This window comes from Euleptes europaea, chromosome 11 (assembly GCF_029931775.1).
Source record: "Euleptes europaea isolate rEulEur1 chromosome 11, rEulEur1.hap1, whole genome shotgun sequence".
In the NCBI taxonomy this organism is placed as follows: Eukaryota; Metazoa; Chordata; class Lepidosauria; order Squamata; family Sphaerodactylidae; genus Euleptes; species Euleptes europaea.
Window position 1 is genome coordinate 31,326,510 of NC_079322.1, and position 26,722 is coordinate 31,353,231.

Sequence of the window (26,722 nt, forward strand, 5' to 3'; positions counted from 1 at the left end):
ACATCAAAGTGTTGAAACAAGCAAAATTAAAACAATAGATTACAACTACTAACAAATAATCAAGACAACTGCAAATTAATCCACAAGTACTTGGGAGAATAAGTTTATTTTTTACCAAATATATGCCAAATATATAAAACATGTTATCACCAACAAAGAACTTGTAGTAGGGGATCATGGGCAAGGTATCACCAAAGAAAACCCTCTTTTGGGGGGTCATCATGTCTGAAGGTGAGGAAGGCACGAATTAGGATATCTGTAAAATATCTTATCCATTAATCAGGTACATAGGGTTAGCAAGTTGGCCTTATCTGCATGTTTTATATTACCCAGTTGAAAGGAACCATCACCACTGATTTTTTATAGTGTTAAGCACCCAATTCTGTAATTCCTTCAAGACATTTAGAATGTTTGAATATTTTCCCAACTGAATATGGAATAAAGTTTGCTGTATAGAAAGCACCTCATTTTTGAAAATGGTGTTTTGAGATTCAATTCACACTCTGTATTCAAAGTCTTAAGAAGATTACCTCCAAGAAGTCAGCAGTAAAGCATGAAGAGAAAGCACTGCACTCGTTGCAACAGACAAGGACAGACCTGATTATATTTGGGGGGAAACGTTTGCATAATACCTAGCATGGTTAAGTCAAATGAATTGCATTAAGGTCACTGTAAAAACAGGAAGAGAAAACTGCGAGGAAAAAATGCATTTATTTAATTCTATAAAGTATTTAATATATTCAAGATAAAAAGTATGAATTCTAAAATGGATAAAAAGACCTTGTTCTGTTGGTCTAGTAGCCATACATGTCAAATGGGGAGCAGTCCTATTGTTGCTTTCCTGCTGCTGCAAAATGACAGCTGAATGAGAATGATGCTCCTGTTGACTTTGTCAGGAATAAACAAATAGGTGAGAAGCAATGGATGCTGTCTCATATGATTCTCAGATAGTTAACTGAACAAAAAATATTTTACATATGAACTGCCACGCACAGACATAAAAACATGATTACAATAAGGACAGCTAAGACAAAGTATTGCCAACATCTGATTCTATTGCTCCTTTGTTGTAAAAACAAATCATCGACCCTATGTAGTCAGTTCATAGAAATGAATACAAGATCTCCGTAGCCATTGTGGGAATTGCCAGGCAACTAAAACAATTCTGCCAGCCTGCAAGTTTTTAGTTTCCCTGAAGAAAAGGCAAGGGGAAAGGGACAGGACCCTCTCCAAGGCTGTTTTGGCCTCCCAGTCCACCCCTGCTTGTTGACCAAAACTGCTTCCTTATAAAGATCATTTAATTAAAAAAAAAAACTATTTCAGCTACCTAGCACCTATATGTATCAGGACGAAAACCACAAAGAATGGCTAATAAGGGCACTAGTGATGATTTCTCAAATCAACATATTTACTTATTATGCTGTTCAAACAATTATTATTGTTGGCCAGTTTTTTTCTTCTGTTTAGCAGAGTTTTATATACTGTCAACTATACCCAAGAATAAGCACAAAACAACTAATCCACAGTACTGGCTTTCTAAAAATATGTTGCTAAAGAACCACTTGATTAGCCTTAGGTGTGGGAAAATGCTAACCAAGCAGCTTTCAAATAGCAGAATGCCAAGCTTTCTTAAAATTAAACATGATTTGTACATAGTATCATCATTTTACTTAGGTAGAATAGCTACTGTAATTTCCCCCCTAAACAGTCAGAATTATTGTAGTATGCTGTATATAAAAGGACAATCAAATAAAGACCATACTGACTTCCCTAATTCATCCAAAAATTCTGTATTAGCTTATCTATCAATTTTCCAATCACTGCATACGAACATTTTCACCCTGCCTTTCCCCTAAGGGCTCAGGGTAGCATTCATGGCCCTTGCCTTCTCTTTGATCCTCACAACTCTGTGAAAGAGGTTAGGCTGAGGGTGACCGTCCAGCCAAAGGTCATCCATCAAGCTCCATGACATAAAGGAGATTAGCATCCAGGTTATCCGAGCACACAGTGACCTCTACATTATATTCACTCATCAGTTCATATACAGTAAGTACCCCAAATAGATGGAGAAACTGGGGAAATCTATCTCTTTCTAAAGATGATACAGTGATATTGTGGAACTAACTAAACAATTGTAGCCTGACAGTTTCTTCCAAACCTGGGGTTGGTGCTATTGTCAACTTTTTTCACACCAAAGGTGGCAAATATATTCCAGGGGCTATTCAGGTTTTTAACCTGAAAATTACCCCAATTATCCTCTTTGGTGTTGCCATCTGGATAACAGTCATCAATGAATCTATAGATCATCCACTGCTTCAGTTCTTACAAAAACCCCTAAATGCCCCTTGATGTGTTGCTGGTATTACTCTTCGTTCTGAGTTTGGCCGAATGTCACTTGAAGCTAGGGCGTGGTTGGCCACCTTTAAACTACACCTTAAACTGTGCTTTAGCACTGAGGGGTTCCTAGCTTCTCTGAAGCATGACCCTTTTAAATCCTCATGGCAAAAAATCTTAGATGAGAAACTGTCGTTGTTGGGCTTCTCGCAGGATATGTTATTAGATCTTGGGAAAACTTAAGCTTTTACCAAAATTAAAAAGCGCATTAAAGAGCTCGATTATAACAGCACTACTTTTTGTGCTCGTCATGTCTGTTCATCCCAGTTCTTCGGAATACCCCCTCCACATGGTCTGCCTGCCTATACATATTATCTGACAACTCCTCGTCTCTGTAGAGCTTTTTGCTTGGCTAGATTGAATGCTAACCCTTCTATGGTAATGCAGGGCAGAATTCTGAATATACCATACTCAGACAGGATCTGCCCTTGCTCTTCTGGCTCTATTGACTCATTAGCCCATGCCCTTTTGGAATGCCGTTTTTACGAGGAACTTCGATCGCATTATATTTCCCCCCTTTTAATACACAAATCCAATGCCTCTGTGACTGACATAATGCCTTTTTTACTAAGCGATAGGGACCCCAAGGCTACATCGTCAGTGGCAAGATTTGTTTCAATCCTTATATCCTTCCTAGATATATGCTGCTCAAGATCAATTGATCAAGGAGCTTCTAAGGGATAAAAGGAAAGGAAAGACAGTTTCTTCCTACCTGAGTAATGTGTATCAGGTGAGTAGAGCATCTTAGAAATTTGTTATACTACAAAACAGTAGCAATAAAGTCCTGAATAATATATAATACATTGGCGATACTTTCCCCAGGGTCATCTTTAAAAAGAGATATACCATCCAGAATATACCGTAATTTCTTTGTTAAGGACCCTTTCCTCTGTAACAGTAAGAATATGACTTCTTCTCTACATTACTTTGCTTTGTAGGCACTTGCCATATTCTCTATGCTCAAATCAATATTAATTTCCTTATCCTGCAACTCAGTGAAGCATAGCATCTGCTAAGTGAAAGCTTCAGTAACAAGTATATTGAATTTTTTCACCACACCTATAAGCTTGTGCTAGGCTATGAAAATCTACAGCAGGTAATGACAGTAGGGAAGTATATCAGATACATTTCCATTATTCATTTAGTACTTTTACTTGTCAACATTTTGGACCAATATCCGTATTTGATAGGTCTCATTGTATAGAAAACTTCTGGAAAAATAGTTGACTAGAAAATTTGAAATTATACTGCCTAGCAAATCAAATTTAGGATAGTACAACATATACCTGTATACACAGGCTGGGGAACAAACAGCTTGTTTGCCCTCTTTTGCTGGATGGGATGCTAGTATTTTTGTTTAAATGAAACAATTTGGTCCACAATTAACATGCTATAACATGTATGATAACACACTATTAAGGAATTCAGTGTTATAAAGTTTAACTTAATGTCAGTATGAAATTGTTTCTGCCCAAATAACTCTGTTTACTACCAAACATATGTTTTCTAGTTCCAACTTCTATTTCTTCCTAATTCTCAGATAACAGATACATGGTTTTAATCGTAAAATATGGCAGAATAACTTGTAGCTGTCTCCCTAGTACTGGGCATGTTTGCTATGTTTTGTGTAGAAGATTAAGGCATTTATACTTTTAAATTTAATAAACTACGCCAAATATTATAGTTTTATACTTATGAGTTAGTTGTTTGCTATGACTTTCAGTCAATGCAATTAAAGTAAAAGGAACAGTTTTATAAGGGAAGCTGCAAATGATGCATTTTGTTGGTAAACTATAAAAATAAGTTTCGGTTTGATAAGGAAGTATTGTATATATTTCAATATTTTCATTTTTCCTCCAGAAAAATTATCTGTATATCGAAACATTTTTATCCTACCTTTCTTGCTGTAGCCTCCAAGGCCAAGCTGGCTTACAAAGCCAGCAAAAGCTAGCAATAAGACATTAAAATGGAAAGCTTCACAAAACTGAAAGCATCAACCACTCCATGTATCTACAAACACCGAGTTTCTTCACAGCTTCAACATTTCTGGAAATTTTACCTACCAATTCAATGGAGAAGGAGAGGGGTAATGACGCACTTCTGTCAGTGAAATAACTAGTGATTACCTACAAAGTGGAATCCAGATTTTATTTAGCTGTGGATGGCTGCTGATAACCACTGATTTAAATATTTAACACTTACCAGGTACTTTTCAGTCCTTAAATTAGAAACACAGTATTTGAAAAAGTTTCATTTTGAGATCCAGTAGCAAGGCATAGAGCCAATTAAAAAAAACAACTTTGTTTTGCTTTCTATTTTTAACTTAGACATAAACTTGACTACTTTATTTTTAAAAAATATACACTGCATTCCATCTCGAGCAACTTCAGCAACCTGTCATCACCTGCTGTCGCCAGTAGAGGAAAGGGGCAGAACCACTCAATTGCATCTGAATGTCGAAGTGCATTTGGCATTCAGCAGAAGCTGGTTACACAAGATGTGGGTATTTAAAAAAAGAAACTATCAAGCTTACTGTACACAAAAGGAAAACACATTCAGACACAAAATAAGAAGACTGAAAGGCACTCTAAAAAGTTATATTCACTCTCCATCCAAGCACATCTTTGGCTTTGCATGCTATAACCCATAAAATGCCTTCCTTCAACCCCTTTTAAACACTACTTTATAATAATTTCCCAAGCTAAAAATATTGTCGAAGGCTTTCACGGTCAAGCTAAACTTTATACAAATTATAAAACAAACTGGAGTGGTTCTGAAAATGTAAGCTTAACAAACAAAAAGTGACCTCGATAGCCCAGGCTAGTCTAATCTTATCAGAGCTTGGAAACTAAGCTGGGTCAGCCTTGGTTAGTACTTGGATGGGAGATCATCAAGGTATTCCAGGATTGCTACGCAGAGGCAGGCAATGGCAAGCCACCACTGAATATCTTGTTCCTCAATTTTTTTCAACTTACTAGCCAATGCATTCAATATCATTTGATTAATAGGAGTTGCAGAGCTCAATATTTTGAAGCATCAATAGTTTAAAAGCATGATCAACTATATGTGTGTGTGTGTGTGCGTGTTCTACAGGACACATGAATATTTGTATAGAGCCATTAAAGTATTCTACTTAGAACTATATTTGTAAGATTTCAGAGGGGAGAGGAGGTCACTAGCATAGATTTCTTAAATTTTACTTGGCAGCTTCCTAGATGGACCTTGGGGCTACAGCGATGAGCAGAATCATGCAAAAATGCATCCTTGCATGACATGACCTTCATGAGATCAATTTAAAGCAGTACTTATTTAATCCAGAGATTTGGCAAAATACAACTATTGTGCAAGGTGAAAGTAAAATGAAAGACAGGAGCCAAATACAATTTAGTGCCCCGGAAGTTTCCCAATGTACTTTTGCAGGGTGTGAGTTCTTCACCCTGTGCTGATACAAATACTGACTGCAATAGGTGGAGGTGCACTAAGGAACTCTATCCCAGATTACATAACTATAAGGGAGTGTGGACTGTGTCCCCAAAAAGTCACAACAAGCAGGGCCTTCTGCTTGTTTAGCTGCTAAAAGTAGACAGAAGATCTAACTCCATGTGACCCTCCACATCAGTGGAAGGTTTTTACAGCAGGAGCTGGTGCCAGGGAGCCTGGAAGATTACATCTATGCTGTTAAATTACTTACATTGAGCTTAGATATATGTATAAATAGTCACTAATCCCTAGTATATGGAATTCGTACAAAAACACATCTTTGCAAGTGTTGTCAGTTTCTCTTTTTATCAAGCTGATTGACATATAGGGTGTGAAATTACCTTTCTTATAGTACAATCTTACACAAGAAACATAGAAATGAATAACTCTGCAGAGGACTGCTTTTAGTGTGTTCAAGTTTGATAATTATCACTATTCCAAAAAGTGACGGCTGATTTCCACTAGCTATATTTTATGTTTTTGCAAAAATACTGCAGTAACAGTACCTTCAGATTTTAATATTGACTATCAGCATGATGACTATATCAACTTCACAAATCTTATATTTGCAATATTTAATAACATTCTAACACTGGAGTTTTGTTTATATGCAATTCCTGAGATAATGGACTGACCTCAAGGATTAACATTTAGGAAGTGTAACGTAGTTTACTCTTTTTTTTGTTAAATTTTTACATGCTTTACGATATATAGTAGTGTGTGTGTAATAATAACAACCTAATGGCTCAGTGGCAGAGCATCTGCTTGGCATGCAAAAGGTCCCAGGTTCAATCCCCAGCACCTCCAGTTAAAAGGACCAAGCAGTAGGTGATGTGAAAGACCTCTGCCTGAGACCCTGGAGAGCCGCTGCCAGTGTAAGACGACAATACTGACCTTGATAGACTGATGGTCTGGTACAGTATAAGGCAGCTTCATGTGTTAATGTGTCTTGGTTCAGTACACACAGAAACTACACTGTTGTATAGAAAAATAATGAATTTCATCTCTGCAATACTTCAGGTGCCCATTGGAACGCTGTGAAACTTTGGGACCTGTCTGTCCTTACATTGGCTTTGGGATATCAAACTTTTTGCTTCTGTTGAAAAATAGAGTGTGCTTTTTTACTGGATACTTGTGCTTTAAGTTTTATATAAAAATTTAGGAATAATTGGTCCAGTTTTAAGTCACAATGGCAAAATAAGTTATCCAATTAATATTGGATTGAAGAAGATAAACTGAATTGTTCGCGGCTTGGTGCCTAGCCTATGTTCTGTTAATAAGGTTCCTCCTTGATGAAGACTTTAGCTCACTTTCTGTAGGACATAATATCTCTTACTGATATTTAACAGTGCAAACCTAAGCAGGCCTAATGATTTATATCCTAGCTGTGGTGCTGTCGCATGATTTACAATGGAGATTCATGAGGATCATGTATACCACTACAAAAGATGAAAGGAGAAGAGATCCTAAAATTATGTGTGATAGTGCGGCACCTCATCCTACACATAGTTGTTCTTGTATTCCAGAACAAGACAATATTACTTTGCAGTATTGCCATTCACCACACAAGAAACACATCTGGCAAGGACAAGGCAATCAGTGCCTTAGTTTACAATGTGTGAATCCCTGAAGTGAGCAAACCAATCATTAGATAAAAATAGATCAACACTGAGCCAGGGAGGCTTCAAGCCAACTTGTGGCCTGAATGAGCACAGATGAAGCAGCACTGACACATGCAAGGCAGTTGAATCACAACAAGTGTGCATTTCGAAGTGTCCAGTTCTGAACGGCAACAATATTGTGTGCACAAAAATTCATCTGCCTTGCATGTGTCTGGGAACAGACACACTTTTTGACTTGAACTACAAAGCAGTTTGGGGGAAAATATAAGAAGAACTTCAAAGATGGACAAGATTACAAATATCATGGTTGCGTCCAATAGCAGTGTTGAAAATGAATACTATGCTAAGACTTAACTTTCTTTTTCAAACTATCCCAATATATATAAGCTCATCAACTGACAAAATGGCAGAGAACACTGAACAAGTTCGTTTGGAATAAGGTTTGCAGTTTTACAAAAATAGAGGAGGATTGAATTTGCCTAATCTTTAACTCTATCATCAAGCAGCCACACTTGCATCATCCAGAAGACTGAATGATTAGATTGGAAAAAGCGGACCTTGAATACGGCTTTCATCAATTGCTTTGGACTAAAAAAGCCACAACTAGATTTAAGAGTGTAAATACCGAGAATCTACCAGAGCAGATGATGAGAGTATGGAACTCAATAAAGAGATTTTTAAGCCCATCGCCACCTAGAATGATGTCACCAATAGAAGCATATACGGACTTTGCAAGTAGGAATAAAAATGACCTACTTACTTATAATGACTTAGTCAAGAAAGATGGTGAAGTAATGCCATGGCAGCGCAAACGATCGCGCTCCGGGCTTGAAGCAGCCGGGGGCAGGGAATCCGCCCCCCCAACACCTGGCAAGCGGCACCCCTTGAAGAAGAGGGGATGCTGATCAGGGCGCCGATGAGCTCCCCGTCCTAGGAGTGGCCATTGCCTCAGAAGTGGCGACGGACGCTTAGACGGGTGAGCCGAGGAGCGGGCGCCATTAAACTCCAAGGAGCCAGGGAAAACGGCGGAGAGACCCGGATCTATAAAAACAAGGTTCTTTTTTTTACATTATATGGGATATTAAAAACCAACAACACTGAGGTGTCTGACAGTAATTGTGAAGGATTAAAAAGCACTCTGGACTTTATCTTAGACTCGCTAACAGATCCAAACCGAAACTTGGCTTTTTGCCAGCTGTTGCGCACTTGAAATTCAGTCCTGCCAGCTAAGCTAACTGTCAAAACAAATCTAATTAAAAACTTGAAGGTGTCTAAAAGCTGGCAAATGAGAGCTGACTGAAGAAACAGATGTGCTAACATACTCTCCCAGGTCTGGTTTTTGAATCAAGTTAAAGTTCCAGCGGTAAATGACTTTTAAACTGATTATTTAAACATCAAGCTTCACCCCCCTTTTGGACGGCTGTTTGACCCTGGGCGACCCACAAATGGTCGAGGAATGGATCCGATTGGCTGCGCAAGTCGAGACCCGTAAGTCAACGCTCCAATTTGCGAGGGATCGCCCGGCGAAAGAACCTCCCCGAAGCCTTCCCAAGGGGGGCGCCGCAACGGAGTCCCGCTGCGACGAGGGGCCCCGGGGCAGATTCGCGGAAGAGAGAGCACGCCGCTTCAGAGAGGGACCCTGCCTACGCTGAGGGAGAGTGGGGCTTTTTGCGGCGAAATGTCCTAGCGGATCTACAGAATCAGCTGCTGGCAGAGCAAACCGTATCCCGGATCTGAGGAGAACGGAGGGCCCGACCACCCACCGCGGGATGACTGCTATGCGCCCCGACCCGGCACCCGCTCTCTGCACTCATCGCAGCTGCTCCAGGGACTCGTCGCCGGCAAAAAACGAGGAGGGCTTTCTGTGAGCAGACCAGCACGGAAGGCTACCTTTAGGAACACCAATCCGGTTCCGATACCCGTTGTCAAATGGATGGGAGTGATCTGCAAGGGGCCCCCGTCTATTTGCGTTCCCACCCGGTGTTGTTAGGGGTGGGAGATCACTGGGAACTAATCAGCCTTACTATAGCTCCTGGGATCGCTTACCTGGTGGTCCTACCTAGGGAGTAATTGGCTGGCGGGACACAATCCAAGCATCGACTGGGTGCAGCGCCAGATGGTGTTCGACTCCCCCCAGTGCGAGCGACACTGCAGGGAGGACATGCCCGAGGGAGGGGGGTGAGCACCGCCGCGGCGGAACCCTCAATACTACCCCCAGAGTATAGTGATTTTGTGGACGATTTCAAGGGGGAGGACTGTGATTTGCTACCCCCTCATCGCACCACGGACTGTACCATTGAATTGACCAAAGACATTAAACCCTCCAAAGCCCGGGTCTACCCCATGAGCCCCCAAGAAAAGACTGTGTTGCGAGAATTCCTCGATAAGAACTTGGCCCGGGGGTTCATACGGTCTTCCAAGGCCGCGTTCTCATCACCCTGCTTCGTAAAGAAGAAAAGGAACTTCAGACCTCAGGCTCTGTGTGGACTATAGAGGGCTTAACGCTGTTACTGAATCCAATGCCTACCCCATTCCCCTCATCCCTGACCTCCTCAGTCAACTCCAGGAAGGCCGGGTGTTCTCGAAGCTGGACCTGTCTGAAGCCTATTACCGGGTCCGGATAAGGGAGGGGAATGAAGTGAAAACAGCCTTCTCGTGTTGTTATTGACTATTTGAGTTTTTAGTCATGCCATTCAGGTTGTCTGGAGCTCCATCGTGCTTCATGCAACTAATCAATGAAATATTGCGTGATTTATTGGATAAGGGGATAATCGACTACTTAGATGACATCCTAATTTATTCTAGGAACCCGGACGAACACCGGGAGTTGGTGAGGGAGGTACTGCGCCGCTTACGAGAACACCACCTGTATGCCAAATTATCTAAGTGTGCTTTTAACCAGGACCAACTGACCTTCTTCGGGTATGTCGTATCCCCCAACGGGTTGATCATGGACCCCGAGAAGGTTCAGGCGGTCCGCGATTGGGAACCCCCCAGGACTCGCAAACAAATCCAACAGTTCTTGGGCTTCGCGAACTTTTATCGCGCCTTCATCCCCGACTTTGCCAAGATAGCCCTCCCCATCACGGACCTCCTTAAAACAAAGGAGAAGGGACAGGCGGCTACTGTTGGACACTATCAGGTGGCATGGGATGACCGCTGCCAGGCGGCGTTTGATTTTCTGAAAAGCCGCTTTACTTTGGAGCCCGTTCTGGCCCACCCGGACTGTTCTCGCCCGTTTACCCTCCAGGTAGACGCTTCTGACAAGGCCATGGGGGGGGGGGAGCTCCTCCAGAGAAACGAGCAGAAATGGCAAGCTTTTTATGATACAGTAGTTCATAAATAAGTATCCTAGTGTGAGTCTTGTACAAGTTTTATTTTATCTTTGAAAGCTAAAGAAAAATATTTGAAATATTAATAATGATAATAGAGAACTGATGTATGTATGAAACAGTAGTAATAATAGATATTAGAAAGATTAAAATATGTAAGTTGATGATGAAAATCTGTACGTCGGTGAAAATGGAAATGAACACAGTTTGATTATCCTCTCCCTTTCCCCCCTATTTTTCTGTATCCTATAAAAATAAAAAATAAATTTTAAAAAATCATCCAAAATAGAAAAATTGATTGGTAAAGAGGTATTAAAGGGCATGTCATGTTTTAAAAATTTGTGCAGCCCCAATAAGATCTATAATACACACACTCTCTCTAAAAATATGATATACAGGGAGAATACTGGTATTGATCCTCCTGGTCTGCTTGTCACAATATTCTTATCCCTGAAAGTGTTCAAGGTGTTCAGTTCTACAAACAAGCACTGGAAGATCTGCCACTTTTTAAATCAACGCCAGCCAAAAGAACCTGGTACAAATAAGGGCGAGAAGGAAAGCAGCATCTGAAGCAGGCGGACAGAGTTTGCATGCTATTAAACTAAGAGCCAGCTTTATTGAGAAGTTCGTAAACATATCAGCAACCAAAACAACTAATGGAGTCTTCCAAGGAATCCTGTACCAGCAAAACAAGGGGTGGGCAGGAAAATAACCCAGCCCAGAGGTCTTTACAAATCCTAAAGCATCAGATCAACACTCAAGTTGGCTGAACAGAAAAGCTTGCTGGTCTAACACCAATACTTCTGAGTTCTGCAGGGGAAAGGTCACCAACACCCTATACCTACTCCAGGCAACAGCAAATACTAGTTGGGTGGAAAAGTTTCATAACCTCTCTCCAAACTGGGTAGGTTCCAGGTAGGATGCTGTAAAATATCTCGGGTAATTTCCTGTTACTCTGTCTATCTGTTATGGTGTTCGATCTGCTTCTCAGGCCATTCCCCTCTTGTCAAGAAAACACTGTCCATTATTTTGTTTGTCTTAGACAGCTATGCAACAGCTTTTCTTCTGCTTCCCCATCCCTCTGGGAAGAAGACAGATTTCTACTTCATAAGATGGCCTAGTCCAGCTACCACAAGTACACTGACAAAGGAGCTTCAGCACAAGGAAGCCTGTGCAAGTGGAGATACGAGTCAGTTTATGGCTTTTGTTTAAACTAAAATCATGAGGAAAAGATTCCAAGCTTGAGACAGCAATAGTCCTCATTTTTTAAAAAAGCAAAAATTAATCAGTGATAGTAAACAAAGACTTACGATCCACAACACTTGTAAAAGATGGTCAACTAAGGCATTTACTGCTGTGGATATTTAGATAACAAAATGGGAAGGCAGAGTTCAATGAATACACATGTGCCCTCTAGTGGAAATTACCTTGTTTTAATATACTAGACACTGTTTAAACACCTGCTCTATAGAAGTATTTTCTAATGGTAATTGAGAAGTGATAATTAGTCACTTTAGGCCTACCTGACATTTGCAAAAGGCAATTTATGATGACACGCACATTACCTAAACAATGACAAAACATATCCGTGATCCAGTTCACTGACAGTTACAAAGGAAGGGAACTAGGGGAAGGTGCAATTAATTAGGCTTGCCCAAAAATGACTGTCAAGTGTTTTGTTACCAAGTTCTGACAAGGATTGGAAAAATGCACGTATAGTGTTTAACAAAGTAAGCAAATCCCCCTCGAGCTAGAGACACTAGCTAGCCCTACCTCAAACAAGAACCTGTAAGAGACTTCCGTGAACATGTCCTAATTGTACATCAGCGGTTTCCAAAAAAATTTGGGCCACTGCCCCCTTGGTTCCATCAACTCACCCAGTGCCCCCTACCCTATAAAAAGCATTATTCAGAACAGCAGGTAGCACAATCCACGAAGGAAGATAATGGCGATAAAATTCAGAACAATAATATTTACTTGCATTTATTCAAAATAGGCAATAAACTTCAGTATGATGCTTCCAACATTCAAAATCTTCAACATTCTCAACACAGAAGCTCCCAGAATAGTCAATCATTGAGAGTACTGAGAGCATGGGCTTTAATTTTAGTCACTGCAGTAATAACAGCATGTAATAACTGGTGCGGGTTTTACAACCAGATTTTGGCGATGAATGACACAGTAAATGGTAAAAACATCTGGCATGGCTTTTTTCAAGAAAATGTGTGTGAGAAGAGAATTCCTTTGAAGGAGGATTTGATGTGAGCAATGAAGAAGGATGCTGCTTGCAAGTGCGGCTCTGAGGGGAGGGAATCTCGAAACCAACAGCCAGCCTCCCTCTGAGGCTGGACCAGATGTTCAAGCATTGTAAGTTAACCTTTCTTTCATGTTCTTTTTATTTTGCTTACTGTACCTAGATCTGTCTTGTAGTTACCATGAGTTGTGTCATGTAGTAATAAAGTTGTTTAAACAGCGTGCATACTTCCTTATTCACTGCCTTGCTACCCAGTATGCTAACACAAGATTACCATTTGGCGTAAGTTCCCTGGGCAGCACCAATGGGGAGCAGGAAAGACTTCAAGACCTAGGGGTGGGAATACCTAGGGGTTACGCTACCAAAGAAGCAAAAGAGAGGGGTGGGAAGTACCTTTCTATCCCAGCTTCCTGACAGGGCTGCAAACCAGCAGGGGAAGTCTAGGGAGAAAACACCCTCTGATTTATAGGGTGGTAGAGCCATTCTGCTACAATAACATTGAAGAGATATGAGTGATGTTGTTTGAATTCTGAATGACACCACAAGTTCAAAGTACTAAAAGATCTTCTGCATCTCTGTCTAGAAACAAGACCCAAGTATGTGGAAGAATGCATTCCAAAATGTCTTTGTAAATTTCTTTTTCAGAGTCCGTTTTTGCCTCTTAAAATCCTCTAGACTTACTGATAATGCTAGTTGCAAAGATACCAAGCAGTTTCTGGACAGCAGAATTCAGACAGTTTTTAAAAACATGCACATAAAGCAATCTTAGCAATAACGGTAGCAAACACTATTTCTTTTTGCTTGCACGAATTAATCACCCACCCACCCCCAGACAGTTTACTTTTATCTTATGACACTTCATTTTGCTGGTATTAACCCTGATCAAACATATTACAGGCAACAAGTTCTCAACAACTTCTTACTGTGCCCGCTTTGTATTATCCACTATACAGATTCTGTTGATTATATACATACATTAGAAGTTTCCTGCAACTTCAAAAGAAGTTATAGCGGTATTAAAAAGAGAAAGCAGCTGCCTGCAGTGTCCCTTCCACTGCGCTAGCATTAAGGGAAAATGCCTCTAAGAATTACAATCCCACTACTTTAATCCAGCCAAAGAAATCACACTTGGGATTGACACTTCCTTCAAATACAGAATGAAATCTGTGCAGAAAGGGACAAGATTATTTTGACAGTTACTTTACATACTTTTCCTATGACAATCTCTAAGCCTTTATTTCACAAATTCCATTTCATGTACATTGTAAAATTAATCCCAGAAAAATCACACTGCAGTGTGCGTGTTCAATCCAGAACCTCATTTAACAAAATGCCATTTGAAAAGGACAGTTAGTTTACCACTGTGAAGTCATTTTTCAACACTGGACTATGCTTATGTAATTTAATTAAATTGAGGTAGTCTTTCAATCCAATTGATTCAGGTCATAAATAGTAATTTGGATCAGCTGCCATTTTTATCTATATTTGAAAACAAAAAAGCTTCCAACAAATGTTTACGGCGAATTGTTTATATCCAGCTTTTTCAATAGACTAGAATACTAGAATACCTATGCACAGATTATAAAACTAAGAAGTAAGCATGGAGGAGCCAGATACTGCTCTATTCATACCTGATGCCACAGTCTTTTATAAACTAAAAACTGTATAGAATATTTCATTAAACATACACCCAACTGCTCCTTGATGTTTACCTCCTAGATTCAATGATCACTGTAGTATGCAGGGATCTAACAAGACCTGGTCTGCATGGCACATATTTAATGCTTTCAGTTCCAAAGGAGGATGCAGCCCTGTGGCACAGAGTGGTAAGCACCAGTACTACAATTGAAGCTCTGCTCACAACCTGAGTTCAATCCCAACAGTGGTCTGTTTCAGGTAGCTGTCTCAAGGTTGACTCAGCCTTCCATCCTTCTGAGGTTGGTAAAATGAGTACCCAGCTTGCTGAGGGTAAAGTGTAGACGACTGGGGAAGGCAGTGTCAAACCACCCTGTAACCATAAGTCTGCATAGTAAATGCCATAATGTGACATAATCCCATGGGTCAGTAATGACCCGGTTTTTGAACAGAAGACTATCTTTACCTTTAAGGCAAAGGAAATAGGATCAAGGATCATTTCTGTTTCTATATAGAATTGGGGGGGGGGGGTAAAGAAAAGACTCATGCCAACAGTGCTCTCAGAGCTATCAATTTTCTCAGTACCATGCAGAAAAAATGTGTCGCAAGTTTAGAGCCATATCACATTGCGCTGATATGGTGAACCACATCATACACTGGGCTTGTGTTCACTAATAGGTCCTATGGGCACTCTTCTGCAGCAGGTTTGTTTCTCAGCATCAACCTGCCCTCCCATATTATTGCAGCTATGAACTAGAGAACCAAATCACTATGACATATGGGACAACCATGCTGTTGCAGTCTGCACCACGATGTAACACTGCATATAAGGGCCCTTGCTTACCAAAGCATTTTTCTCTTTCACTGCCCATCCTCCCACAACACCAGCAGTAGATGCAAACACAGCCTGCCGCCCATGAAAACCCCAAGGGGTCGCCATAAGTCGGCTGCGACTTGACGGCACTTTACACACACACACATTAACAAGTGACCAAAAAGGAGGTGGGGGAGACTTTGGCAGAGAGGAATCAGCTGTTTCCTTAGTGCAGTAATAGGCCTTCAATTTGGATCATGACAAATGGAATGTTAAGAGCGTTCAGCGAACTTGGCAATAATCATATGCGTTTAAATTCTCAAGGAAATTACATCAGAGACAATCCCAATTAAGTCAATGAAACCTGAACAAGGAATCAGTATGTTTAGGACTAGAGCCAAAGATTCAGAAAGACTTTACATATTTCACTGCGCGCCGTTGCTGCAATTAAACATTCCCCTGATTGCACAGTGGCAAATTTTTAAAAATGCCTCTAGGCAACTAGGCAAAGCTCCACTATCAACAAATATGACTTCTAAGTGCAGACGCAGTCACCAGGATCCTGCTGTACAGTTTTCCAAGTCAGGTTACATTGTTGTCAGTAGATTCCCAGATTGCACAAGCAAAGACAGATCAGTCGGAGCAACCACAGACCACTGATGTGTTTCATAAGAACATAAGAAAAGTCCTGCTGGATCAGACCAAGGTCCATCAAGTCTAGCAGTCTGTTCACACAGTGGCCAACCGGGTGCCTCTAGGAAGCCCCCAAACAAGACGACTGCAGCAGCACTATCCTGCCTGTGTTCCACAGCACCCAAGATAATAGGCATGCTCCTCTGATCCTGGAGAGAATAGGTATGCATCACGACTCAACTTGCATCATGACAACATTTCCTCAACTTCTTTTCTACAGCAAGAACTGCTGCAGCAGCAATGGCAACAGAACATCTGGATGTGTGCAGTGGTTTCTGTCTGTTCTGCTTTCATTCCAAATTTGTAGCTCGTTAATAATAGTAATTTCGTAATTTTTCTTTTGGTTATTGGATCAAAAACGTTTTCTTCAATTCTTTCCTCCTTTATGTCACCAAACATAATAGCAAGGTTGTTCCTGCACTCTTTCAAAACTACTTGAGTAACTGTAAAGTACTGCATAATATTCTTGGACACACACCAGACAAACACAAACAGCATTTTTGTTAATCAATATATTGTCTTTAATTATTTTCAGTAATAAAACTCCAGAAAGAAAGAAAACCTGAAAAAAAAACCCAACCAACCATGGGAACCAAAATATTTTAATTTATCTTTCAGTATATTTAAACAGGTACAGAACTCTTTTAAACAGATCCCATGTGCAGAATCTCACACTCATCCTTCTCCACAATATCCAAATATACCACTGATTTTTTTCAACAGGTTCAAAACATCACACTCTGCCACCAGAAATATTATAGTTCTTCCTGAGGATAGGAGAGGAGTAAGGGCCGAAATGCCAGGATAATTTCTGTTCCCCTTTTTTGTGTTAAGGTGCTGTATTTGTAGAAAAAAGTGGTAGTGTAATGAGAGAGCAGATCATTGTTGTTTTTTATAGTCAGCACATCTGAAACTTTCTTGAACTTAGTATATTGTGCTCAGTAGGTTAAATGTAGGTTAAGACATGGCACATTCATGAAGACGTTGTTTTATTCTGATTGGCTCAGAGAGGCGAAAAAAACTTAGTGGTTCACCAATACTGGGCTTAGAAATTTACAAATTGAGAATATACACGGTTTCATTTAACAATTTAGTAACTACTTGCTCTCACTCAAAGCATCTCACTAAGAGACTGAAACTTATAAGAACTGGTTTATGATTTTACCTTGTCCAAAGGAAAGCCCTTCTAATTCCCTCTTCAGCATGAGGAATTTTGAGACAGGACCTGATTTCCTTTCTCCATCTTACCCTTTCTTTTTACCCAGCCCTACCTGCAGTTGAACTGTCTGCTCCCACCTACACATTTCCCCTACACTCTCCTGACTGGCTAGTTCACTGTTGAGTGGTGATTGGTTGGGAAGAGCCTCTTAGAGGCTGGACATAAGATTGTCACACCAGGTACCTTGTATTGGTTTTTATAAACTGGAAAAAAGTGTTATTTGCTGCCTTTTTAAAAAGAGAACTGTTCCTGCAGTAGTAATCTCTTAAATATAAATCACCTCTATAAAACAGGGGGAATTACAATAAGTAACTGGAGCAGCACCAGGCTTGGTGACAGAGGTGGCAGGGAGTTACACTTGAACTCAGCATGTAAGTGGGTAATGGGATCCCCCCACCGGTGTCTTGTGGGCCCCTAATATCCTAATATCTTAATACTCATCTGTTCATCAAAACAAAATGCTAGGTTTTTGAAGCTCAGGTTATATTTCAACTCCGGGAAATACAAAGAAAGAAGGAAGCAAACCAAGGGCCTTTCCACGTGTCTATTTTTATGCAGTCTTTTAAAATGTTGTGAAGAATTCAGACCTCATTTACTCTGCTAGCAGTCCAGGAAGGAGTGGATTTCAGATGTCTCTCAGCCCATCAGTTGCTGCAGTAAGACCTTTCCTAGCACTCTGGTTCACAAATCTGACTTGAAAGAGTCGCTTCAAATAGATGCTTTTAAGACTTGAGACTAACCTCCATTCAAAGCATTTATCTGAAGTCTTAAACTACAAGAAATAAATTCCATTCATAAGCTTCTATGGTTTCATGTATATTCCTTTATGGGGTTATTTAGGCAGCTATTTTGTTTTTGTAGGTTTAAGAACTGCACTGGCAGGTAACTCCCTTAAATCTTTATCTTTATTTGACATATGTTTAAGGTTTTATATGCTTTTGAGATGATAATGGGAGTATTAATGACCAACTAACTAAAAGTTTCTGATTTTGTTTACTTTCATGAAGGGGCTCAGACCTTTTGATTCATAATAGCCTTTTGAAACTGAGCTATTCTATTCTATACTATGTGCTATTAACAGTTTCAGAATGTAGTCAGCAATTACATTGAGCAAACATTTTTGTTTTTCTTAATGCTGTCTCTTATGATATATAGTGGCAATAAGTAATGACATTTATTTATACACACTTTCAATGTATGAAACACGTCTTCTGAAACACAAAGTAACCTGCCATTTGTTGAACTCTTATTCTACACTGCATATTTCTTGGGGAAAGAGAGAGTTCCCCACTAGCCAAACCACCATACAACACAATCTCCAGTGGCAGCTTTAAACTGGTGATCAATTTATGACCTTTGGTGCCTGCCTGAGAAATAATGTTCATGTGATGTTGCCAGCAAGCAAATACAAGAAAGCAGAAAAATAAGTTGTACTACTGAAGTTGTCTTCTAAACAGGTATCATGGGTTGATTTATTTTTTAAAAAACAACGGAAAGAATGGTATGAAAAAAGCCTTTTTAGAGAGCATCCAGAGAGCGGCAAATCCAAGGCAAAACTCCCCATACACCTTGCCCTTCTTGGGCCGAGTGAGCGCGTGTGAGAAAGAGATGACATTGAGTGCCCGTTGCGAAGCGCCCTTCCTCGACCCTGGGCTGTTGGGGCGTCAGCCATTAACCCCCGCCTCTCCTTCCCCCTCTCCTTCGGATGCCTCCCCTCTAAGGAACCCAATGAGCGGAGTTGTGAAGGAGTTGCGATGGAGGTGGGGGCGGGCCACAACATGTCAGAAGGGGGAGGGCTGAAACGACACAGCAGCTGTCAAATACTGCGGACTTTGTTTCAAGAATAACCCAAGGTACATCCGGCTTAATGGATCTGAATCGCATCAATTAATAACCTTTTAAGTTCGCTTTTGTTTTTGCTCCGGCGCAAGAGAGCATTAAATTTTTGAGTGAATAATTGGCCTAAATGAGAATTATGATGGCAGATCTGTGTATGGAAAACATAGGTTACAACAGCTTGTTAAAGCGGTGGGATGGAAGTGAATTCAATTGGAGAAGTAGTAAGCAGGATAGAGGTGATGAACCTTTAACCCTTCTCTTACTCCTCTACAGACCGGTAGGGGGGAGGTGGAACAAGTGAAGGGTTCAATAATCCAACTTGTACATTGGGTCTCCTCTTCAAATAACCCCATCAACCCACTTTACAACTGTTCACTACCAGCCACGTTCTAATGCATGTAAAATATGCTGGGGTTCCCTGGTAGACATGTTAACACGGAAAGGGCTCTGAAGAGCCCTCTTCACAGGTTACAGTGAACACTCATTCATCCTGCCTATACAAACATACTTCTATTTGTAAGAGCCAGCATGCGTTCCCTTTACAAATGAAACCAGGGATCAGTACCTGGATAAAAGTGTTTTTATCACACATTCAGTTGTACATGCATGACTGTAACATAAGGATTACTCAGTACACGTATAAAGGAACATCAAGGAGAACAGTGCTCCTGTAGAAAGCTTGAAAACCACTGATATAAAACATTCCTTCGCAAACTACAAGTAAAAATTTACCTCTGCATGAAATATATACATGCTATAAATACTTATTTCTCTATTATAACTCAAATTTTAAAATCTTCTACTTACCTCTGCCAACACCACAATCAGGATAAGTTCAGTTTTTGAGTCTGGAAAAAGTGCATTTACTTGGGGCGACAAGCCAATCAGGACACAATTGGTAATTACCGATATAACAGTCATTGTTTCAAAAGCAAGCTGAAAAAGAAGTAAAACTCTTTCAGTAATAATTTGACTATTTCATTTTTTCCAGGATCTTAAGGACCCCTGATTTTCCTCTGTTTTACATTCAGAAGTTCAAGGTGGTCAAAGTTTGGATAGGTATCTACATGAAATCTGCCAATAGCTGATCAGGAACATACAAACATTCACAAGGAAATTATCATTTTCCATGCTGTACTTTTCCTACTTTATCTGTCAGATAAAAATATTTAGTGCCTGTTACAAAACGTCATAGAAAATAACTATGCATGACCCATTACATTATCTAGCCAAAAAGTTTTAAAAGTTACTACAATGAGGCTTTACAACAAAATAACCGATGGGTACTCCTTCAAGAATTCCTTCCTGAGTGGATGAGGTGACAACTGGCCCTCCCTACTAGAAGCAAGAATGGCTATAACAGCAGTCTGTTTAAAGATATTAAGCTTGAGACTACAACCCAGATACCTGGGAGGGACTGTAATAGATCAGGAACATGCGGTTAATGGAGGGACTACCACATTCACACTATGTGGTATGACCAGTTTAACAGATCCCAGTGGGATGCCACCTCCATCTGAAGATTTACCTTCTCGACCTTCAAACACAGAGACAAAATAGCTGTCTATCAGGATGCTACTGCAGGCCCTGCAAGAGATCTGGAATCTCCTCTTTCAAGCACGAAGTGGTGAGAAAATGTATCAACTCACCCAGTCAAGAAATCTTCTACTGTCAAAGTTGTGCTAGTCGTTTCTATCTGTGCAGTTCTCAATTTTCTTCATTACACTTACATCCCACCTTTCTTCAATCACAGAAATCAAGGTGGCTTACACGGGATTCCTAGGTAGTCTCCCATACAGGCATTGCCCATACCCAGCCTGTTTACAAAAAATAGGAATCTTGTGGCACTGGAGAGATTCATAACATTTTATTTCAGCATATGATTTCTTTTCTTGGAGAACTATGGTTTTCAGATCACTCTGTTGCTGACCCGAAAGTCAAAATAATCCAACAAGAGAACTTCAGAGGGACACTCCAGCATGACAGTGCTTAACTGAGATTCGTTTAGAAGTTTCACCCCTCTCCCCAGGCTTAGGGTTTCTCTCTCATTCTGATTGTTAACTATATTAACTATCTTCTGCCAGCAGGTGAAGACTTTTTTGTTTTGTTTGGCATATTCCCAATATAAATCTCACTGGCCCTCCTCCCTGGTTTCGGTATTGTGTGTGTTCATATGTTTTGATTGAATTGTTTTATACATACTTTATTTTAAATATTTTTAATGTTGAAACGTTTTAATATTTGATGTTTGCCGCCTTGGGGACCTTATTTGGGAAGGGAGAACTCTGACACACTGCTATATGAGATATAATGGAACTTAATGAATTGTGATAAAGCACACTTGAACCTATAAATAACAAAATTGTCTTGTCTGTTTTTCTTCCTTATAATTTCCCCCTGTTCTTCCTTTCTGATGATATCTTCCCAGCTTACAATAATCTGTTTATTTATCTGGATATTAATTGGCTGCCTCTTCAGCTCACAAAGTTAAAACAATTAAAACTTACTACCAAAATAGATGCCAGCCCATAGAGCAACAAGGTTTAAAATATCTCAGAAACCAATAGCATAAAAAGGACAGCTACATAACATACCATAAAAGCAAGCCCTCTATTAGCAGCAAGACAACATAAAAAAAATCTTTAAACCATAGAAAACAAAAATATGCAGATAAAACGAGAACAGAGCTATAATAAAACCAGGCCAGATAAAAACCAATACATCTGTAGGATGGTAAGCTCTGCCTGATGGGGTTCTGAGAGAAAGGCATTCCATAAATGAAGTGCCATGATGACTAAAAAAGTTCAGTCTCTAAGTACCTACCACACACCACCTTGTGAAGGCCCAGACAGAGGGGATATACACAGCAGGCCTTGAGGCAAGGACTATAACTAGTGAGCAGGGTGGCGTGAGAAAATGTGTTCCTTCTTCAAGTGCTCTGGTCCTTGTCTGTTTCGGGCCTTAAAGTGTTGTTGTTGTTGTTGTTGTTTGGAATGTGCCAGAAGGCTGGCAGGCAGTGAAAGTATTTCAGTACTGGGAAAACATGTTCTTTATAATGCACACCCATTAATAACCTGGCTGCCAGCTGAAACTTTGGTTCAAAGGCAGCCATGTACAGTACCCTAACCTGCAAGTGAGCAGATAACACAAAACTGTAATCAAATTGTTCTTCTCAAGGAAAGACCACAGCTGCCATACCAAGTAACTTATTTCTACTGGCTAGTAACTGGTACTACATGCCTCCATCTGACTCTTGTTCAGGGTATCCACTGACCTACCTGTTTTTTTTTTGTTCTGGAGAAACAGAGCAGAGTGCTACCACCATACTGGTAACACAACTCAGTGCTATCACCATACTAGTAACACAACTCAGCCTCCAGATGATCTCTCTCAGTAGTTTCATGGAGATTCTAAACAGCATGGGAGACAAGAATGAACCCTGTGGGATTCCACAGGAAAGGTACCACAGAGTTAGGCAACTATTCCTCAGAGCCACTTTCTGGACTCAAATCAGCCAGAAAAAAGTGGATCATTATATTCCATTCTTCAAAGAAGCCAACCAATCCAGAATAACATGGACAATGGAATCAAAAGTCATCAGGGGATAGATATGCTCTTATCCCTCCTCTACATCCTTAAGAAGCAAGAAGGTTTTTGTACTTTCCAAGGATGACAGAGGAATAATACAAACCAACAATAAACTTAAATGCGTTACCTGCCATACACCAATATTTGCTGTGGGCTCTGAAAATGGTCGTTTGAAGATGCTGCACATTTTCAAGGCATCGGAATACATCTCTGTGACGTTGTTTAACACTGCAAAAACGGCTGCTAAAGGGTAGACGCATGAAAAGAGACTCACGTAGCCAAACTGTAAGAACAGCTCCAAATAGTCATCAAAAGTACCCTGGAAGAAGAGAGAACACTTTGTCCATCAATACAAGATTTGATGCACTTGTGATGACCCTAGCCTCTATGCATTTTTCTAACTTTAATGAGGAAGATTAAAGTAGAGTATATAGCTGTAAAACGGACAGTGTTAAGATTAAAGTGAGGAGAGCGTAGGCGCTGATAGCTGTTCTCATTTCTCAAATGCCCTCATTTGAAGTTCAATTAATTCTCCTTATGCATTCACCCCACAAACATTAGGGAGGCCACTCATGCATTTATTTATTAAATTAATTTACTTACTTAATTGACACCCTACTTTTCTTCCCTTTGGGAGATGCAAAGTGGTATTCTCCCCTTCTCCATTTTAACAATGATGGGGGAAGAGCCCAGTGCTCTGCACTGAAAATCACATGTACTACTATTTGAACAGACAGTATAAGCACTCAATGGAAGCGGAGAGTTGAATTCTATAAGACGCTGGCTTGATCCAGCATGTTCTTAAATGCAATGTCTATCTTCAAATTCCATTCGGAATGCAAACAGTTTATGTAATCTATGGTTACTGAAAATCTGATTATTAGTACTTTTCAGATGTAATAAATGTAAAGGTCCAACACAGTAGAAACATTAGTCAGCTTACCAAGTAGGTATCCATTTCTTTTTCCAGATTAACTTGCTCAAATACAGACAAGTCGGTATCTATTTCTAATGACTTCACCCTTTTTTTAACCCTCTTATTCCGTCTCTTTTGGAGACAGTAAGGGAGTATGGATTCTACACATTGGTTAAGGATTTGTGAAGTTATCAGCAAAGTTGCCAAGCTCTGAAAGAATGCAAAGAAAAGCAAAAACATTTTGACAACTGAGGCAGTCTTCAATTGGTATTACAATGAACAAACAATCAAGACTAGTACAGCAAATACAATAACATATCAAGCTGGATCTAGCTTTGTGGTAAAGAGACATACAGTGCTATACACCGAAGCACCTGGTTTTGCAGACTAGTAGCACCTTTTATTCCTATCAGCATAACTAAATTAACAGTTCCATGGGACTTTAGCTTCTTAGTTACAAAATGGGAAATGGACAAAAAATATTGGAAGGCTATAATGCAGTTCTTGGGAGGGAATGCAGAGTGGTGTAGCTTGATCTCATGAGATCTCATAAGCTAAGCAGGGATGGTACTTGGAAGGGAAATCACCAAGGAAGACTCTGCAGAGGAAGGAAATGGCCAACCACCTCTGCATCTCACTTGCCTTGAAAGCCCCTTGCTGGTGACGCCATAAGTCAGCTGCGACTTGACAGCACTTTACACACACAATGCAATTCTTCAGGCTTTAGAAATGAGATGTTCTTACTTAGTCACGTGTGGGCAGAGCCCTATCATGAGTCCAGATATATCACTCTACTGCTTTTTGTTCATCACCTTCTCCAACCTAGATTTAAAAACCTGAAGATTGTAGTTTGAACTTTTTCAAATCATACCTTTCACAAATGCATAAATGGTCACATTTGCTAGACAAGATTCAACAAACTTTTACGGAATTTAAAATTTATATTTTGTAAAATCCCAGCCAAAATTGGCTGCTGAGGAAGCTTACAAATGTAAATAAAAATTAAACAATTCCACAGAGCGTGTAAGACAGATGTTCCACCAGGCCTACAGCTGAGGCAGTGACGGTTACTTTTTAGCTGGCCTTGCTACTCCTATCCTTATTCCCATTCCCTCAGTTGTTTCTTAGTATCTTTTTTGTTTCTGCCTTCCTTTTCTCTCCCCCGTCTTTGATTGGTTATCCCTGTCCTTGTTATTTAATGTTAAGGGCGTCAACTGGAATTTTAAAATTAATAAGGTTTTTAACTGTAATTTATATATTATATTATTTTAAACTGACTGTATTCCTTGGTTATTAGCTGTCCTGAGCCTGACTATAGTCAGGAAAGGGCAGGATAGAAATCCAATAAAAAAAATTAAAAACCCAAAGATAAATTAAAACAAATATATATAATACAATCAACAACAGTAACATATTAAAAACATATAATATAAACAACAGTAGAAATACTAACACAGTAAAAAAAATACAAAATCAACAGGTTCCTGAGATAACAGAATATCTTCACCAGGTGCAGAAGTCCTAAAAGACTTTGTAACAGGTACACAGATGCGGGGAGGGCATTTTATAATTGGAGTGCCATAGCCAAGAAGGCCCTGTCCCTTGCCACAGCCCATCCCACCTCAGACAATGGAGGGGGACAAAAACAGAGCCTCCAAAGCGGATCGCAATCACAGAAAATGCAACTCAATCTTATTAAAACCAGGAATTATCGCAAAATATAAATGTACAATTCCCAGGGAAGAATGTTAAACAACCAAAGGATATATACAAAATCACACTAAAGTACCCTTTGCAATAAAATCCAGTTATCTTAAAGTAACACAACCATGTGGAGAAATGGAAATGTAATACTGAGCACCTTTTATTAAATTGTGCTAAAGCTACACTGAAAACCTCTTCAGTCAAGGATGATATAACTATAAATATAGAATATAAATAATGAATACAATAGCAGCCCAATCCTAAAAGGGGGGCAGTTTCGTGGCGGCCGGGAGCAGCGCAGCCACACCACTTCCTCTGAGGCTTCCCAGCCGCCACAGAGGCGTACAAAGCCTTTTTACAAAATATAAATACAAGAAATGGGAGAAATCCCCCACTGCCTCCAACGGGGCTGTGCCACCGAAAAAGGTGGTGCAGCCCTGCTGCCGCTGGAGGGGGCGTTCCTGGGGCAAAAGGGCTTTGGAATCTGCCTAAAGGCAGCTCCACCCCCGGGAACACACACTCCCCCCCCCCCGCGCTTCCGGGAAAACCCTACCCACATGGCTGAAATGGCAGCGGGGACTGGCAGCACCTGGACACTAGCATGTTTGCCCCTGCGCCGGTGTAGGTGCCACCATGATAGGGGGTCACCTATGCCGGCACACAGTCATGCCGGCTCCTAAGGAGCTTCGCCCCCCCCCCTTTAGGAATGGACTCTAAATGTCAAAGGGAGCAGATAAGCAGCTGCAATGTGCTTAAAGTAAAGAAAACTAGAAAAATACTGTTTCAGACATGGAACAGAGTTATCAAATTTTGGGAAGAATGTTAAAATTAAATATTAAGAAAAACTACAAGATCACTTCAGCACTAGTATAAACTATCCAGAGAGGTTTTGGAACTTATTTGTCTATCAACAATCATTCAGTATGTGCCTGATTCATACTGATGTGCCCTGATAAGAATTATTGGAGACACTAAAATAATCAGTTGAAATCTATATGAGGTTATAATCATGGAGATGAACTCATAATCTGTAGTTAGGACTTTTTGGAAAGACACTTTATATCTATAAACCCACATACAGATCTCTTTTCATACACTTACCTGTCTCAAAAGTTTCATATCAAACATGACAAAAGCGATGTAGAATAAAGAGGCAAAACAGTTAAAAAAGTTGAACTGCAAAAGACAAAACACAGTATTTAAATAGTATCAGTACTTTAGTTCAGGGATGG

At 40.1% G+C, this 26,722-nt stretch overlaps 1 protein-coding gene across 1 annotated transcript in view; it reads right to left on the reverse strand.

Moving 5' to 3' along the window:
• Positions 1-26,722, reverse strand: part of ANO10 (anoctamin 10) — an 84,340-nt gene that overhangs the window by 43,844 nt on the left and 13,774 nt on the right. Inside the window, exons 7-10 of the mRNA XM_056857394.1 lie at positions 26,592-26,666; positions 23,814-23,996; positions 22,998-23,189; positions 20,090-20,218 (exon numbers count right to left, since the gene is read on the reverse strand). Of these exons, the coding sequence (XP_056713372.1) occupies positions 20,090-20,218; positions 22,998-23,189; positions 23,814-23,996; positions 26,592-26,666 (579 nt within the window). The remainder of the gene's footprint in view (positions 1-20,089; positions 20,219-22,997; positions 23,190-23,813; positions 23,997-26,591; positions 26,667-26,722) is intronic.